General features: G+C 42.1%; 1 protein-coding gene across 1 annotated transcript in view; it reads right to left on the bottom strand.

Annotated features, from left to right (window-relative positions):
• The window catches only part of UBR1 (ubiquitin protein ligase E3 component n-recognin 1), a 158,744-nt gene that overhangs the window by 56,502 nt on the left and 84,100 nt on the right, over positions 1 to 18,142 (bottom strand). The window contains 7 exon segments of the mRNA XM_040333640.1: positions 985 to 1,160; positions 3,708 to 3,794; positions 6,507 to 6,616; positions 10,699 to 10,798; positions 11,965 to 12,119; positions 12,236 to 12,284; positions 13,905 to 14,007. Coding sequence (XP_040189574.1) covers positions 985 to 1,160; positions 3,708 to 3,794; positions 6,507 to 6,616; positions 10,699 to 10,798; positions 11,965 to 12,119; positions 12,236 to 12,284; positions 13,905 to 14,007 — 780 coding nt within the window.

The raw sequence follows: 18,142 nt of genomic DNA on the forward strand, positions 1-18,142 counted from the left end.
AAAAAGTACACACTATAAAAGGATATGCTTTGTTCAACCACTTTAAGAAGCATTACCAACCCTGCAATTTAGCAAGAAAATGGACACTTGCTTCCAGGTGTACCAGATTGGAAGACTAGGAGGAAAGATTAGAGGAACTGAATTTATCCACTCTTGAGAAGAGGAGAATAAGGGGGGATATGATCAACATGTACAAATATATAAGGGGTCCATATAGTGAACTTGGTGTTGAGTTATTTACTTTACTGTCAACACAAAGGACAAGGGGGCACTCTTTACGTCTAGAGGAAAAGAGATTTTGCCTCCAAATATGGAAAGGTTTCTTCACAGTAAGAGCTGTGAAATGTGGAATAGACTCCCTCCAGAGGTGGTTCTGGCCAGCTCCGTAGATTGCTTTAAGAAAGGCCAGGATTCTTTCCTAACTGTATATAATATAACTGGGTACTAACATTTATAGGTAAAGTTGAGGTAAAATCCGATTCGGGGGGGGATCAGGAAGGAATTTTTTCCCCCTGCTTTCACAAATCGGATCGTGCTCTGCTGGAGTTTTTTTACCTTCCTCTGGATCAACTGAGAGTACAGAAGTGGGTATATGTATAACTGTATGAACTGTACTGAACATAATTCCCTGGAACGCTGCTATTGATCACTATGCACTAAAAGCACTTTGGAGTTTGGAGTTTTCAATATATGCACTGAAGCACTTTTTGAACATTCATATATGGACTAGTGTGGCGTAATTTATTGTTCATTTAATTTATATGCATGTTTGTGCCTTTTTGCACTTTAGCAGGTTGTGGATTTAATTGTAATATTTACTTGCTTATATCATTTGATTTGCACTTATTTACAATACTCACTGGATTACCTACACTAGTTTATTTTGGTGTGAACACCACTATTTTAATATGGCTGCTTTATTTTTATAACATTTTTAGTTACGTTAGCAAAATATTCACTTTGACAATTCTCTTAATAGCTTACATCTCTTCAGTTGGAGTAGACGCCTCTTGCACTTCCTGAGAAGTGTCATATAGCAACTTGTTTGTTTCGATAAAGTTTTTTTGCAGAGCAGTCATCTGATCCATGATCTTCTTCCGATGTAATCTTGCTGCCTCCGCTTTGCGCTTTCTCGTTTCCTTCTCTTGAGGGCTCTGTCCCTTGCATCACAGAAAAAGAGAGTGGTTACAGACATAGCGGTGCAGGTGAAAGATAATGTGATCCCTTATTAATTCTGGCAATACACAGCTATTATCATAACCCCTAGCTTCAACTGACAATAAGGTTTTAGAGACAAAATGCAAACTCTAGTTACATGATTACCATATGCAATTCTGGGAGAACTTCCTGCACAAAATACTGACAGTTCACTTTAAGTGGTTGTAATGGTGCACTCTGCACGGGAGCCTCGGCTCTGCTGGCTCTCTCCTGTCAATCACAGCCAGTAAGCCAATAAAGAGAGAGAACTGCTTTTATCTTAATTGTAGTACACAGGCTGAATATTCATAGACCCTGGGAAATTGCCAAGCAAGAAATTAGAAGGGAGGGCAATAACTAGAGCGACAAAAACTGTGCCAACAGGCTTAACAACAAGGGTCAAACGACTCAACTTTAGAATGTTGCTGGAGGAACCTGGTACCTGGGGGCTGCATCTGCAGAGCATTTGATCTCTACCTAATAGAACTTTGAAAAGATATGAACAGGGGACTTGGGGGCAGCCTTACAAAGCTGAATGACAGAGGCTCGAGGTCGAATTATAAGGAAAAAACCACAGACCTGTTGGAGTGGGCATGTAAAAGCGCAGGAGGAGTTTGGTCCTTTAAAGCTCTTTCAGGCAGACAGTAATGCTTACTACCCTTTGAAAAGCGATCCACAGTGGATGACTTTTCATAGGGTGCTATAGCAGTGTCTGGCATGTGTTCACCTCCTGATCCTTTTTTTTTTTTTTTTTTTTTTTTACTTTTAATTGACATATGCCAATTTTATTTTTTAGGACAGAGCCTCAAATGTAAACCAAGCATTGCGGTGGTCGCCTGCAGGCCGAGGTATGTGTACAGCCCTGTCAGGCTATAATATTAGAATTCCAGGGGGCAGTAAAACCACAGCTCAGACACCTGTTTTTATTGCTCTGTAGCAAGCGGTCGGATACACAAAGCTTGGCTGAATAGAAGCATGGGTAGGCCGAGAGAAAAAGCATGCTGGTTTCATGCCATCAAGATGTGGTGTTGGAAAGGTCTTAAACTAAATTGGGTAAATGGAACAGCCTCAAAAGAAGGCTACCATAAAACACTGAATTCTCACAGAGCGGTGTTTGAGACCTGAAGTCAGGAGTGCGACGCCAGAGAGTTTTTTCACTGGAAGGAAGACATTTGCTTGGCTTATGTCTAGAATTGAGCCCAAGTATTCCAGATGGAGAGAAGGTTGGAATACAGATTTTTGGATGTTAATTGCCCAATCAAAAGCTGGAAGCATCTGAATTGTGCTGTGGCCTTTGGAGATAAGTCCTGCAATAGAAGATTGACTAGGTGGAGAAACGGAAATGTGCACGTAGGCATTTTGGATGTCTACAGATGCAAAGTTTTCCCCTGGTCTCAAAGATGCAACAAATGACCTTGCAGATTCCATGTGAAATTTTGGATTTTGAAGGAATTTGTCCAGGTTCAGAAATTTCGAAATAATTTTCATTCGAAAATCTTATCTAAGAATTTTCGTTCGTATTTCGCACCATTAGTGAGCTGCAGCAACAGCCGATTTTCGTGAGGCCATCGAATTTCACTAACCGGTTAGTTGTAAATTTTTTGAAAAACAAACGATTTTCTAATCAATGATGGGAGAATCGTGCAAGAAATGTAAATCGAAAAAGAAATGTGCATGTTCAAAAAAAAAAAAAAAAAAAAAAAAAAAAAAAGATTCCCAGCCACGAAAAAAATAAATCTGTAGCAACAGGAGGTGAAATTGAAGTGGTTGGCCGAATTTTGAAATCAATGGTGGCACCATCAAAACACAACGCACAAAAGTTCTGACTTTGAAAAGAAAATTATTTTCGAAAATTGGACCATGGCTAGATTACAAGGTGAAAAAAAAGCCCCAAAAAAATCCAAAAAATAATAAAAAAATCTAAGTTTGTAGGCTGCAATAATAAAAAAAAAACAATGTTTGCTTTTGGGGTTATTATTACTTTCTGCTAAGAGTGGTTTCTTTATTAGAGAGAGGTTCATCACCTTAGGACACCAGCAAAAAAAAAAAATGAGGGTTCATGGAGTGGGACAGTGTTATCTGGGGTGGGGGGGTTCAACCTTTTTGCTATCAAATCCAGCCCTATTTTGATACCTTACCAATTTAGAATGTTCAACGTAAAAAGATGCACGTGAACCAAGCTTAAAAAGTAAGTGTGAAAAAAGTTAAATGGGAGCGACCATTGTTCATCATTTATATTATATACACACACACACACACACACACACATTTTTTTATATATAAGAATGAAGAGTTCCATGGCAGTCCACATCTTTATTTCACCAAGTGATGTACCAATAAGTAACATGCATGCAAATTAGAAATTTAGACTTAAGACACTGCTGGTTTCATGCTTGTTCTTGTTAGGGTGACCGACTTTGTGAAACCAGAATGGGGATGCCATGCCAAGTGGAATACAATTTAAAAATCACACATGAATCACTGCATGCTTGCTTTTTAAGTAAGCTTACCTCATCCAGTCTAGCAACGTCAGAAGATGTTGCAGCAATTGCAGTTTGTCCTGACTTCTCATGCAGCAGTTTCACAGTTTCCAGCATCTAGAATAAGTAGTATTTATTTACAGCAGTCATGAACAATCATTATTGCCAAAGGGAGGTTAAAAATTACATGTTCTCATTCCAAGTACAGAAAGTGAAATATAGGGCTCTACATACCAGCCAAATGCTACAAGTACAGTAAGGGGAAAAAGGGTATTCGACCCCCTGCTGATTTTGTACATTTGCCCACCAACAAAGAAACGATCAGTCTAGAATTTAATGGTAGGTTTATTTTAACAGTGAGACAGAAATATCCAGAAAACCGCATTTCAAAAAAAGTTATAAAATTGATTTGTATTTTAATGCGTGAAATAAGTATTACATCCCCCATCAATCAGCAAGATTTCTGGCTCCCAAGTGTCTTCTATACAGGCAACAAGCTGAGATCTCTTAAAGGGAGTGTTCCTAATCTCAGCTTATTACCTGTATAAGAGACACCTGTCCACAGATGCAATGAGATTCCAATCTCGCCACCATGGCCAAGAGCTGTCCAAAGATGTCAGGGACAAGATTGTATACCTATACAAGGCTGGAATGAGCTACAGACCATCGGCAAGAAGCTTGGTGAGAGGGTGACAACAGTGTGATTATTCGCAAATGTAAGAAACCCAAAATAACTGTCAATCTCCCTCGGTCTGGGTCTCCAAGCAAGATCTCACCTCGTGAAGTTTCAATCATAATGAAAAGGGTGAGAAATCAGCCAATAACAACAATGAATTTACCAATGATCTCCAGGCAGCTGGGACAATAGTCACCAAGAAAACAAATTGGTAACACACTACACTGGACAGAAATCCTGCAGCACCTACAAAATCCCCCTGCTCAAGAAAACACATGTACAGGCCAGTCTGAAGTTTGCTAATGAAAATCTGAATGTGGTCAGATGAGACCTAAATCAAGCTTTTTGGCATCAACTCAATGTGTTTGGAGGAGGAATGCTGCCTATGACCCCAAGAACACCATCAAACATGGAAGTGGAAACATTATGCTTTGGGGGTGTTTTTCTGCTATCAGGACAGGACAACTTCACTGCATTAAAGAAATGGTGTACAGGGCCATGTACCATCAAATCTTGGGTGAGAACCTCCTTTCCTCAACTTGGGCATTGAAAATGGGTCATGGATGGGTATTCAAGCATGACAATGACCCAAAACACATGGCCAAGGCAACAAAAGAGTTGCTCAAGAAGAAGCACATTAAGGTCCTGAAGTGGCCCAGCCAGTCTCCAGACCTTAATCCCATAGAAAATATGAGGCGGGAGATGAAGGTTCGGGTTACCAAACAAGAGCCTTAAAGTCAAAATTTTAATGACTTGGAGGGGATCTTTAAAGAGGAGTGGGACAAAATCCCTCCTGAGATGTGTGCAAACCTGGTGGCCAACTACAAGAAATGTTTGACCACTGTGATTGCCAACAAGGACAAGTCATGTTTTGCGAAGGGGTCAAATACTTATTTCACTCATTAAAATGCAAATCTATTTTTTTTTTTTAAATGTGTTTTTTCTTTCTTTTTTTTTATACTGTCCCACTGTTAAATAATCCTACCATTAAAATTATAGACTGACAATTCTTTGTCAGTGGGCAAACATACAAAATCAGCAGGGGGTCAAATACTTTTTCCCTTACTATAAGGAGACAGACAAATATGCCAACATACCATATACGAAAATATGCCTGGTGTTGCTCATCTAAAATATTAGATAGATTAGATAAAATTCTTCCATAAGTGCACATAATTGGATTCTGGCAATACTGTACGTTTTATCATATAAAAGTTACAATTGTTACGAAGACTTTCTGAAAACTGAGAGAGGATCTGGCTTCCAGCATAGTGGGGAGAGCTTTTTTGTTTTAGGAGAAAGGAAGACAATAACATTGCTACAAGAGTTTAGCACTTGATCAGTCTTAGTGTTTCTATAAACATATTAGCTTAAGGGGTGAAACCTGCCAGAAAAAAATACCTTAAATCCAATGCACCTACAACATGGTTGGACAAACCTACACAACAAGCTGCAGTGTGCAAGAGGCCTAATAGGTTAAAATAAGTATTACTCACAAGATGCAAATAAAAAGACCAGCGTTGTATATAAAGATCATCCACTCTGCCCAGGAGGGGTGCTGCTGGTGTGTTGGCCGCCATCATTCCAACTGCTGGAGCTCCCAGGGGACTCGCTGGTGTACAGAGACACTCGGAAGACGTCGATGACGTCACTACCGGTTATAGGGTCCACGGGTGTGGCACACGTTCAGAGCATGCATGGTTCTTCAGAGCCTGAAGGAGCATGCATACTCCAAAAGCGTGCCACACCCACAGACCCTATACCCGGTAGTGACGTCATCAGTGCTTCTGAGTGTCTCTGTACACCAGCGAGTCCCCTGGAAGTGTTGGGAGCCACGAGTGCAGTCGGACCGATAGCAGCCACACAACATCAGCACCCCTCCCAGGCAGACTGCTGCTCTTTTATTTGCATCTTTTGAGTGCAATACTTATTTTAAGATATTAAATTGTCACATTGCTGCACTTAGATGGCACGCTTTTCATTCACTAAAAAAAAAAAAAGACTTAATTATAAAAGTATACTTCATTGGCCTCTAGTTCCCTCTTGCTCAAGTTTCAAAATAAGTTTGCCATATCTATTAAAACAAAGAATTTTAGACAACCAATGGTTTCCAGTGGAATTTCCGAGCTACAATAAGCCGAGCGGTCTATTACCTGCAGAACCCAGCAAATCATGTCTTTCTGAGCATCCAATTGTGTTACAGTTTTCAGCTTGTCAAGCAGGGACGTAACACTTGAAGCACTCGGATCTGAACTGCCGATTCCTGCACAGATAAAAAAAAACACATTCCATAACAAGAAACACTTTGCGTGTAGAAAAACCTTTTTAAAGTCAACCCACAGAAATTGAAATACAGAAGCTGCCATTTTAACATGTGCAGGCTGCAGGGCTGCCATGCGAATAGGGGGCTTCATTACCTAATGAGTCAATTATTTGGAACAAGAATGCAGAACAAAATCTTTAGAGTGCACCGTCTTGTTTTATTTTCTGGTCCAATGACTCAAAATATATGAATTGAGAGGAAATACTACAAAGAAATTGTGGCCGAGTGCAAGGTGTACCAAGATGGGCGTCAGGATGTTCAACCTCTGACAGAGAAACGGAATGTCACTTCCATTATGGAATGCGACGGCCCTGGTCACCGATTCTGATGGAACCTGTGGCTGCGCCCTGCACCCCTGCAAGCAACACCGTCTCTTCATTGCCAGGTATAGGATTAGTCATCGGGAGCATTTCTGCGAGTACAAGTACTCACGCAAATGCTCAGTATCGGTGCAACCCTAGTTACAAAATATCAAATATAACGCTCTTTCTTTCTGAAACTCCTCATCTTCTCCAATACACATTGTGACATTGAACATAAAAGCAAAAAAAAAAAAAAAAAAAGCACTACTGACGTTTTGTCTATTTTCCAGAAATGTGTCAATACAAAATGTTTGAATATGTTTAAAGAGAGCCAGCCATACATGATGCAGACTATTCTAAATTTTGAATGTTCAGCAATAATGAATAATTCTAGGTGTCGGTATGTTATACAACATTACATTGCTCCAGCTTGGAACAGTATAACTATGTATTTACCATACCTGGCTGATGTCCCTGCAAGCTGGAAATCACTGAAGTAGACACAATTACTCCAGTGATCTTAATTTGCTTCTGAATCCTGTGCCGAGCGGCTGCTCTCCTGCATTGTGAACACAGGGGCTCAGTAAAGACAGCATTCAGAACAGGCAAAGCATTCTTTGAAAGGCACCAGTGCTGAGTGGCCAACCTCCTGTATTGACATTGCATCAGACTGGCTGCTCAGTACAGGTCCCATGAGCAAGAGGAGTTTACCACCAGTGTAGCAGTCTTCATTGGTTTCCAGCTTCCAGGGGGATTGGCCAGGTATGGTACCATACATAGTTATGACCAATGTAACCATGTATAACCAGGGCTTTTTTTCAGGGGGAACTTGGGGGAACTCAGTTCCACCACCTCTGGCTCAGACCCTTTGGTGTCTGCTCACTACAATCACTTGTAAACACAGAAGTCTGGTTTCTGTGTTTACAAGTGACAGCTCTGCACTCTGTGTGTAACCCCCCTGAACTCTACACTCTGTATGTAATGCAATCCTGGTATTTAATGCCCCTTTAAGACCCTTCTACTGTTTTTGAAATCTGAACGGGGTCTTGGTTGAGTTCCTGCACCTATTTTCTGAGAAAAAAAGCTCTGTGTATAACACCAGCTGGACGAATGTAGCCATGTATAAAACACCAATGCCTGGAATTCTTAAAGTATTGTAAACATGCATGTTTAGTTGTGTATACAGTATGTGTCCCCTTATTTAACATTACTTTAAATTAGATTTTTGCTCAGAAGCCATCTGAAGCTCAAGAGCTGCTGTCCAGCCAACGGCCTTTCCTCACACAGTTTCCCATTTATCAGTATGTGGCATGTGAAATCAGGTCATTTACAGGACAACTCTCAGCTTTCAGGTTGCCCTCTACCTTCTGGCGCAAGTTTAAAGTGATATTAAAGCCTTTTTTCCTCCCTTAAACATAACAATTGTGTATTCTTAGCTGTTATGTGCAGCGATTTTGCACAGAGCAGCCCAGATCTTCCTCAGCACTCCTGGCCCCTTTCTCCTGACGAGTGCCCCCACAGCAAGCAGCTTGCTATGGAGGCACACAAGTCAAGCCGCAGTTCTGTGTGTCCATTCACACATGGAGCCGCTGTTAGGCCCAACCTCCTCCTCATTGGCTCACCAACTTTGATTGACAGCAGTAGGAGCCAATGGAGGGAGAGTCCTGGGCAGCCGAGACTCTCCTGAAACATCGCTGGATAGAGACGCGATCAAGTATTAAAGGGGATGCTGCACAAAGAAGGCTTTTTAGTATTTATCTTAATGCATTAGGATAAAAAGCCTTCTGCCTTTACTATCACTTTAAGTTTTAAACCAGCCATAGATCGCTCAAAATGTTACCTGGTCTGGTGAGTGGATTTCATAGAGCAGGGAGAACTGTAAAACATACAAAGCAATGCACAACTGTGCCCCGAGCTACATCACCAATCTTGTCTCCAAATACCACCCAAACCATCCTCTCCGCTCCTCTCAAGACGTCCTGAATTTAAGCTCCCTTGTTTCCCCCTCCCATGCTCATCTACAGGACTTCTTCAGAGTCTCCCCCATTCTCTGAAACTCTCTATGGCAGGGGTAGGCAACCCGGGGCCCTCCAGCTGTTGTGGAACTACATTTACCATTAAGCATTGCAAGGCTGGCAGTTACAATTGCCCCCAGAGGCATGATGGGACTTGTAGTTCTGAAAATGCTGGAGGGCCCCAGATTGCCTACGCCTGCTCTACAGCAATCTGTCCAGCCATCTCCTATGCTGGGCTGCCTTTAGAGAATGAAAAACATGAAATAAATGTGCAATCCCAAGTGAATCAGTGCAATGTGCTTGATTACAACAATATTGCAAAATAATTCCAGCAATACAAGGTGAGCGAGCAATTTAGCCAGTGGAGGATCACTTGTTTGGCAGTAGAGGACTTAAAGTTATGAGGGTGAAGAACCTTCAACACATGCACATTATTTTCTGAGTTTTTGTCTTGCTTTTGGGAACTTTTTATTGCTGGACTTATTTTGCAATATTGCTGTAATCAAGCACATTGCACCGATTCACTTGGGATTGCCCATTCATTTCATGTTTTTAATTTTGTGCTGATATTAAGGTTTATTAATTTTGCACTTACTTTTGGTTACAAAATTATAAGAAGGGGTTTATGGAATTTTTTATAGCAGCGCAAGCACATATTTTTATTTTAGTACTTCTTATCATAGGAACACAATTAGTGTTTACAGTAGCTTTTTTTAGGGTTTTGATACACCAAGATTTTTTTATTTTTTTTGGCAGTACGCACCATCACTTGGTTTATCCTATGAGTAGGGCCGTCTTAACCCTCTTGTGTTTTATTGTATTGTAACTGTACTGTCTCCCTTTTATATTGTAAAGCACTGTGTAAACTGCTGGCGATATACAAGTCATGCATAATAAAACTTGGGAAGGGAAACTGTACTGGTGGGTGGGAATCATAAGTGAAGAAACTATACTGGGGGAGCTGTGCTGGAAAGGGGAGGGGATGTAATGGGGGAGGAGTTACAGGATTTTTACTAGAAGGAGAGGGAAGATCTGTACTGGGGTGGGGGGATTTTGTACTGTAAAAGGGAAACGATTTATTGACCAAACCCTGTTAGGCTCCTCCTTGTGGCACAGCAGGCTCCTCCTTGTGGCACAGCAATTAAACAATATTTTCTGGGTACAAGGACCATTCTATAGGTTATTGTGTACACAGTAAGAAGGCTAAGATTGTAAGCCCTTTCCACTGTTGAAGATAAATAAGGGGCAGATAGCTAAAAAATTTAATTCCTGCATAAACCCAGGGTGTTTAAATACACATAAGAAAGAAATAGGAGGGGGGAGAGGTGGGGGTAGTTTGGTGGGTTTTTATTTTATTTTATTTTTTTATTATATACTCTCTCCCCATGGGAGGTGAGAGGGAAAGGAGAAGGCTGAGGTAGAATAGAGACGAAAAATCAGGAGGATGTAGGATAGACCCATATTGTTGTCATTGATGTGACTTATGTTAAGGTAATGTTGTATGTATTTTAAATGTTTTTTTATATGCTTATTGGAAACGTAATGTAAGCTATACTGGTGTATAAAAATAAAACAAATTTATAAAAAAAAAAAAAAAAAAAAGAAGAAGAAGAAAGAAAGAATATAGAATAGATGGCAATAGAAAAGACTCAGCTGTTCTGGTAGAAAAGGAAACCAAGTTAAGGTACAGACAAGAACCTCTTACTTGTTGCCTTGTAATAGAAATCAAATGTTACTTCTTCCTCTGCAGCCTTCTGAAGATGCCGTTTCTCTTCAATCAGTCCAAGAGCTATGATATGCAAAACCTGTATAGACACAGTAACACGTCAAATTACAAAACAAACCCTGGAGGATTTTCTACTTGAAATTCCACAAAGTCACCCAAATTCTTCAAATAAGGGTTTTTAATCTGAATATATTCCATATACCAGAGACATAGGTGGACCAGCTTTGACTAAGAAGGTATTGTGTCAAGTTTGTCCAACTTTTGATCTCAGGAATGTTGGAAAAATAAATTTTAACTTTCTACACATATAAAAAAAAAAAAAAAATCAGTTTTCATCGGTCTAATTTTTTCCGCTACAATTAGTGGCGATGGCTAAAGCCTGCAGGTTGAACAAGAAACAAAATAAAAAAAAAATAAAAAAAAAATTTGACTGGATTCCCTCCGTCCACCTCAAATATGCCACCCCGATGAGCAATTGTACTCCGACAGTGGGGAGACTTCCTAGCCGTCAAAACACAGTGACCTCCTTTGCAGGCTATAGCCTTCAGCACTGATTGGAGCGGGAAAAACAGAGCTGTTGCACAGAAGATGAACAGGCCGAATTTGATCCATGTATGGCCAGCTTACGAAATAGAGCAGTATCTGAACAGACTTCCCTTGGAACATTCTTCAATCACATAAGATCATGTCCACTGTGCTGATACTAATGGCGCTTTAGGGGCTAAGCAACCCAGACTTTATCTAGAATGGCAAATGTTTCCTGAGGCATTTCAAGACATTACTGCAATATAGAAAATACACCCTATGCAGTAATTAATAGGTCTGCTTTGCGGTCTCCTCCCAGCTGGATGTGCCTTATATTGCCCCAATGCTTCCAAGGTGGCATTAACTAGATCATTTTAGAATCACTTCAGCTGGCCGCTCTCAGCTTCAAAGAATTGTATATAGATATAGGTCTATAAAGTATCTACAAATGTTCCACTATACGTAAAGTCTACAGATGCTGTAAAATGTACTTTTGGTCTTTATCCACAGCTCACTACCCAGAGGTCAAACGCACTTAGTTTGTAATGTGTAAAACACAAAATCTGAAAACTACTATACGGTACTTAGGAGGGATAAAAATGTAATTCTATATATAATGGATGGATGCATTAATGGACCAATTACTTATTACTAATCCACATTTAGCAGTTAAAATCAGAGTTCACAAGAAGGAGGTTTATGTACAATAAAACACTATACCAGCTGTATCATGCCTTCTGTCCACATTGTTGGATCTTCCTCTGTTGCCCTCTGCAGGATGGTCCGAAGAATGTGCATCATGACATCACAGCACAGGAGCCTGCCAACGTTGTGGAAAGCTGTACTGAAGACTGGAGGAGGAGGTGGTGGTAATGCTGTACAGAGCATGAACAAAATAGTTTAGTGACTCTGCTGTATTATATGGACTATGTACTATATTTCTGTATTTTTGTGCAGTTGCCTATGTGGATTTCTTTTCACTGTACTCTACCTTCAGAGCTATTTTCCTGTTTCCGTCTTTTCTTCTGTGCGTGCTCAGCCTGTATAACAAAAAGTTTGACCCCGTTACTGCTAAAATCAATGTAATCAAAAGGTAACAATACAGCATTTTATTGATCAATCAATGATGCTACACAAGTACAAGGAGTGATTTCAGCACAGGGCTTATTAACCACTTCCCCACCGTGCCATAGACAAAAGACGTCTACAGCGCGGTGGAGTTATCCTGGGAGGACGTCCCTGGGACGTCCTCCCAGAATCCTTCACTCGGGCGCGCTCCTGGAATCAATTTACTGCATCACAGATCGCAGTAAATTGCCGCTGATAGCGGCCGTTTACCACATGATCGCTCCGTCAAATGACGGAGCGATCACTTGTAAACAAACCGGCGTCATGTCATGACGCCGGTTCCTCCCTCTCCCCTCTGTACCAATCGGTACAGTGTGAGAGGAGAGGGGGAGGGGGGAGAGCGGAAGCAGCAGCAGTGGGCTGGATCTGTGACAAATGCAGTCACAGATCCAGCCATCCCTCCCTGCGCAATACTCTGCAATACCCCCCAATACACTGCAATACCCCCCAATACTCTGCAATACCCCCCAATACCTGCTAATATGACAGAAACAAGAATTTATTTTTTATTTTTACAGAATTCAGTATTTTTTCTTTTATAGCGCAAAAAATAAAAAACCCAGGAGGTGATCAAATACCACCAAAAGAAAGCTCTATTTGTGGGAAAAAAAGGACAAAAATTTCAGATGGGCACAATGTTGTATGACTGAGTAATTGTCATTCAAATTGTGAGAGCACCGAAAGCTGAAAATTGGTCTGGTTAGGAAGGGGGTTTAAGTGCCCAGTGGTCCAGAGGTTAAGAGGTGTTTATTTTTTCGCATCAGGCAGTAATAAGCAGCTTTCTTCAATGCATAAGGAATACAGACCCCCAACAGTCATTTTTTTGTAAATAAAATACAAAACCAAACAGTCAATTAAAATTGAATACAGGTGTCCATAGTGCAGTTTACACACCTAAGAAATGCATTTGCTGCAGTCAGTACTGCTGCTCTGTATACTAGTGGCAGATTAAAGGGGTTGTAAACCTTCATGTTTTTTCACCTCAATACAAACATCCGTTCCTTGATGGCCCACCAGTTCCCCTGTTTACTTACCTGAGCCTTTGAAAGTCTCGCGTCAACAACACGCTTGCTTCTCGGCTCTTCACTGAATAGATTGATAGCAGCGCAGCCATTGGCTCGCGCTGCTGTCAATCAACTCCAATGACGCGAGGGCTGGCTATGGACACCGGATACAGGACTCAGGAGTGCGCCTGCAAGGTAACCCCTATGGGAGAGAGTTTTCCAGGGGGGTTTACCAGAAGTGGGGAGGAGCCGAGACAGCCACCGATCGACCCCAGAAGACAAGTTTGGGTCCACTCTGTGCAAAACGAGCTGCACAGTGGAGACAAGTATGATATGCATGTTGTGTAGAAAAAAAAAAAATTGGAAGCTTTACAACCCCTTTAAGTTTGCTGTGGGCTCTGGGTTGTTTAACCTAGTACTGGCCTTGCAATCTAGTTTCTGGAATGTCAACCAAAAATAATAAAAACAACACACACAAAACACAAACAACTTAATAGGAGAAAAGGAATAAATAGTTTGCTTGCTTACCTTGCTGCGCTGGGTCTTTGTATAATGATAGAAGAAGACGTTGAACTGGTCAAGGTATTCCTCTTTTAGCTCATAAACTCCATGACCAGATAGCCCTGGCTTTCTAAATGTAAATGGTAAGGAAGGCTCCATGAATATGCAAACATTTTTCAAACGCAAGCCTCAGGGAAATTTCAGATACTGCAGCTTGGTATTTTCTCACATGCACCTATGGATGCTCTTCCTGCATCTTAACCACTAAAGGGGCCTTTTTCTTTTATACGGATCAGATCAATCTATGGGCAGGCTGGTTGTACCCAAGTCGATCCATAGAAAGATTTTTATATGCGATTATGGCCTGCCACCATAGCCACTAGCAGGAATCATGTTCTGCAGGCAAGGAAGGCTACATACTGGCAGAACACAATAGCGCTGCAGGAGTGTTTTCCTCATCAACCTTGAACCTGTTGATGTAGGAATAAAAGAAAAATCGCATAATCTATGGGCTGCTTAATAAACCTGTCGCATGAGCAGTTTAAGGCAAGGTTATGCAGAGAACACACTGCAAGACAACAGAGAACACTGAACTCTCAATTTTATAAATTGAATGTAAAATGCAGATGCAGTTGAAGTGTGAGGAGAATGAAAACCATGGGTATTTAAAGCGATTGTAAAAGGTATGCCATTTGAAAAGCAAAAAACTAACATGTCATACTTACCTGCTCTGTGCAAGGGTTTTGCACAGAGCACCCCCGATCCTCCTTTTCTTGGGTGTCCCGGGCTCTCTCTTCATCGGGGGCACCCAGAGAGAGCCGCTTTCCATGGGGGCTCCCGTGTGGGTGTGCTTACGAGTCCTCCTGCTCTGTCACTGTATTTGAATGACAGCAGCAGGAACCAATGGCTCCTGGCAATATCAATCTATCCAATGAGGACACGAGAGTGGCTGGAGCCGCTGGGCTCGTGCTCGTTGCTGAAACGATTGGGTCTGGGGGAAGCTGAAGAACAGAAGGTTTTTCACCTTAATGCATAGAATGAATTCAGGTAAAAAAATCATCAGACTTTACAACAACTTTAAATCTTGGCCTAGGCTTTATTTACTTGTTTTGGTAAAGAGAAAACACAAATACATATTTTTTAAAGGCCCCTTTCACACTACCATGACTTCAAAGTCATGGGATTTAGGGGAGACTTGAGGTCTATGAATCTGAACTGGCATCAAAGTCTGGCCAAAGTAGTGCAAGGGCTACTTTGAAGTCGGCACGACTTGAAGTCATACCAATATGAATGGTTGTCATTGGAAATCATGGGGAACAACTTGTCATGCTACTTTGCAGTCTGAAATCGTGGTACAAGTCGTACAAATAAGAAAGGGGCCGCAGTCATCAAAACTCCTGGATAGAAGTGTGGCCCTGAAGCTTTATCTTGCAAAACCATGCATCTGCATTGGCAGAAATTAAGATTTGATGGCATGCTATATAATTTTAAAGCATTTTTTTATTTTACTTACAAGCCAGGAGCTTTTAGCTTTTTAGCATTTCAACAGGAGGAATTTTTGCTCTAGAATTGTTCAGATCCATATCAACCTAAACTGCATTTGATTACCAAGCATAAAATATGAAAGCTTTACCGTTGTTTACCGGCGCTTTTCGTCTGCTAGCGGGGTGCTTTTAACCCCTGCTAGCAGCCGTATACAGCCCTCCCAAACCGCCCCAAAAGATGCTGCTTGCAGCACTTTTTGTAATGTCCGGCAAGTGCACCGCCCCAGTGTGAACGCATTCGGTCTTTCACACTGGGGAGGCATGGGAGGCTGTTTTCAGGCACTATTTCTAGCGCTAAAACGCCTGAAAACCACCTTCAGTGTGAAAGGGGTCTAAGTAATTGTAAAAGGAAAACATTTTATTAGGAAAAAAAATAACAAACAGGTTTAAAAACGTACCTGCTCTGTGCAGTGTTTTTTCACAAAGAAGCCCTGATCCTCTTCTCAAGTCCCCGCTGGTGCCCCTCCCCTTGCAGAGAGCGCCCATAGCAAGCCGCCATAAGACAGAGCGTGGCTTAGCTCCGCCCCTGCCTTACTAGCTGTGATTAACAGCAGCGGGAGCCAATGGCTCCTACATCTCAGCCAATTGCTGGATCAAGCTCATACTTAAGTATTAGGGGGGCTGAGGGTGGAGCTGCACAATGAAGGTTTTATACCTTCATGCATAGAATGCATGAGGGTAAAAAACCTTCAGGCTTTACAACCACTTTAAATATCAATAATAAAATCTAAACACATTTATACATTAACAATTTTACATATAAACAAAAAAAGGTTTTTTCATACATTAAAAAAAGACACTTAAACTAAACATGCTAATCTCTTCTTGCTTTATGCTGGTGTGTAACTTCCAAGCGTTACATTCAAATACTTTACAATAGGGTTGCACCGGTGGCATTTATTTTATTTTAAACTGGTGAGTACCAATACTTCTGCTCAAGTACTCGCCATTACCGATAACTTTGAGGTGCAATTTGAGCCCATACAAAATGAGTGGGCTCAAAAAACGCACTGCAAAGAACCGCATGCGATTTGAACAGGAACACAGTGCGATTCCTGTATGAATAGCACCACTCCTGTGTGTACACAGGGTAAAGTCACTGCGACAAGCCTGGGTTCACACAGGAGTGGTGGGGAAATCCTCATGTGATCACACTGCATGCCTGTTTCAATCACATGCAGTTCTTTGTAGTGCAATTTGAGCACATTAATGTTGTATGGGCTCAAATCTTGCCGTAAAGGTATCGGTTTCAGGTATTTCAAGTACTCCTGCAAATGCTTTGCATTTCACCGATATTGGTGCAACCCTACTTTACAACACAGATTATAAAATTATGGACATGCCAAAATGCAGGTTATTTGTCAAAGGGCTGCTGTGGCTTCTGCAAATGATGCATATACTGTAAATCAGCAAGATGCATTTTATACACTAAGGGCCAAATTCTCAAAAGAGATACGCAGACTTAACTGCTGTTCAGCCTGCGTATCCCTGTGCCTAACTTTGGAAACGATTCTCAAAAGGCTTTTTCCAAAGTTAGGCAGAAAATCTGACATGTGTAAGACACTTACACGGTCAGATTTTAGGATGCAGTACCGCATCCGCCACTGGGGGCATTTCTCATTGAAATGCAGCTTTGAGTATGCAAATGAGGACTTAAGCAGATTTTCAAAGCATTTCAGCACTGTGATTTCTGCCTAAGTTCCGCATTTGCCGGCGCAAAACTAGGGCTGGTTTTATAATGTGGAAAGTTAGTCACACATTGTAAAGGCCCGTTCCAGCGACGGCATTTGGTATGCATTCCTGAGGGAGAACTCCACGGCAATTTTTAAATTCAAAACCGGCATGGGTTCCCCCCCCAGGAGCATACCAGGCCCTTAGGTCTGGTATGGGTTTTAAGGAGACCCCCCCACGCCGAAAAATTGACGTAGGGGGTCCCCCTACAATCCATACCAGACCCGTATCCAAAGCACGCTACCCGGCCGGTCAGGAATGGGAGTGGGGACGAGCGAGCGTCCCCCCCCCTCCTGAGCCGTGCCAGGCCGCATGCCCTCAACATGGGGGGGTTGGGTGCTCTAGGGCAGGGGAGCGCACTGCGGGCCCCCCCACCCCAGAGCACCCTGTCCCCATGTTGATGAGGACAGGACCTCTTCCCGACAACCCTTGCCATTGGTTGTCGGGGTCTGCGGGCGGGGGCTTATCGGAATCTGGGAGTCCCCTTTAATAAGGGGGCCCCCAGATACCGGCCCCCCACCCTAAGTGAATGGATATGGGGTACATCGTACCCCTATCCATTCACCTGGAGGCAAAAAGTAAAAGTTAGTAAACACACAACACAAGGGTTTTTAAAATAATTTATTATTCTGCTCCGGATGCCCCCCCTGTCTTCGTTATTAGCTCAATTACCAGGGGGGGCTTCTTCTTCCACTCTCCGGGGGTCTTCTTCCACTCTCCGGGGGTCTTCTTCCACTCTCCGGGGGGGGTTTCTCCGGACTCCGGGGGGCTTCTTCCATCTTCTCCCCTCTTCCGCTGTTGACTCGGCGAACCCCGGTTCTTCTGCAGCTCTCCGGTGCCTTCTTCTTCAGCGCTGGCTGCCTGCTATGTTTGTGTGTTAGCTCAATTTCTAACAGGCAGCCGGCGCGGTCTTCTGTGACGTCAGGGTCTTCTCTTCTGTTCTTCTCCCCTCTTTCGATGTTGCCTCGTCGCCTGTTGTCGCTGTAATGA

The sequence above is a fragment of the Rana temporaria genome, chromosome 13 (assembly GCF_905171775.1).
Source record: "Rana temporaria chromosome 13, aRanTem1.1, whole genome shotgun sequence".
Classification (NCBI taxonomy): domain Eukaryota; kingdom Metazoa; phylum Chordata; class Amphibia; order Anura; family Ranidae; genus Rana; species Rana temporaria.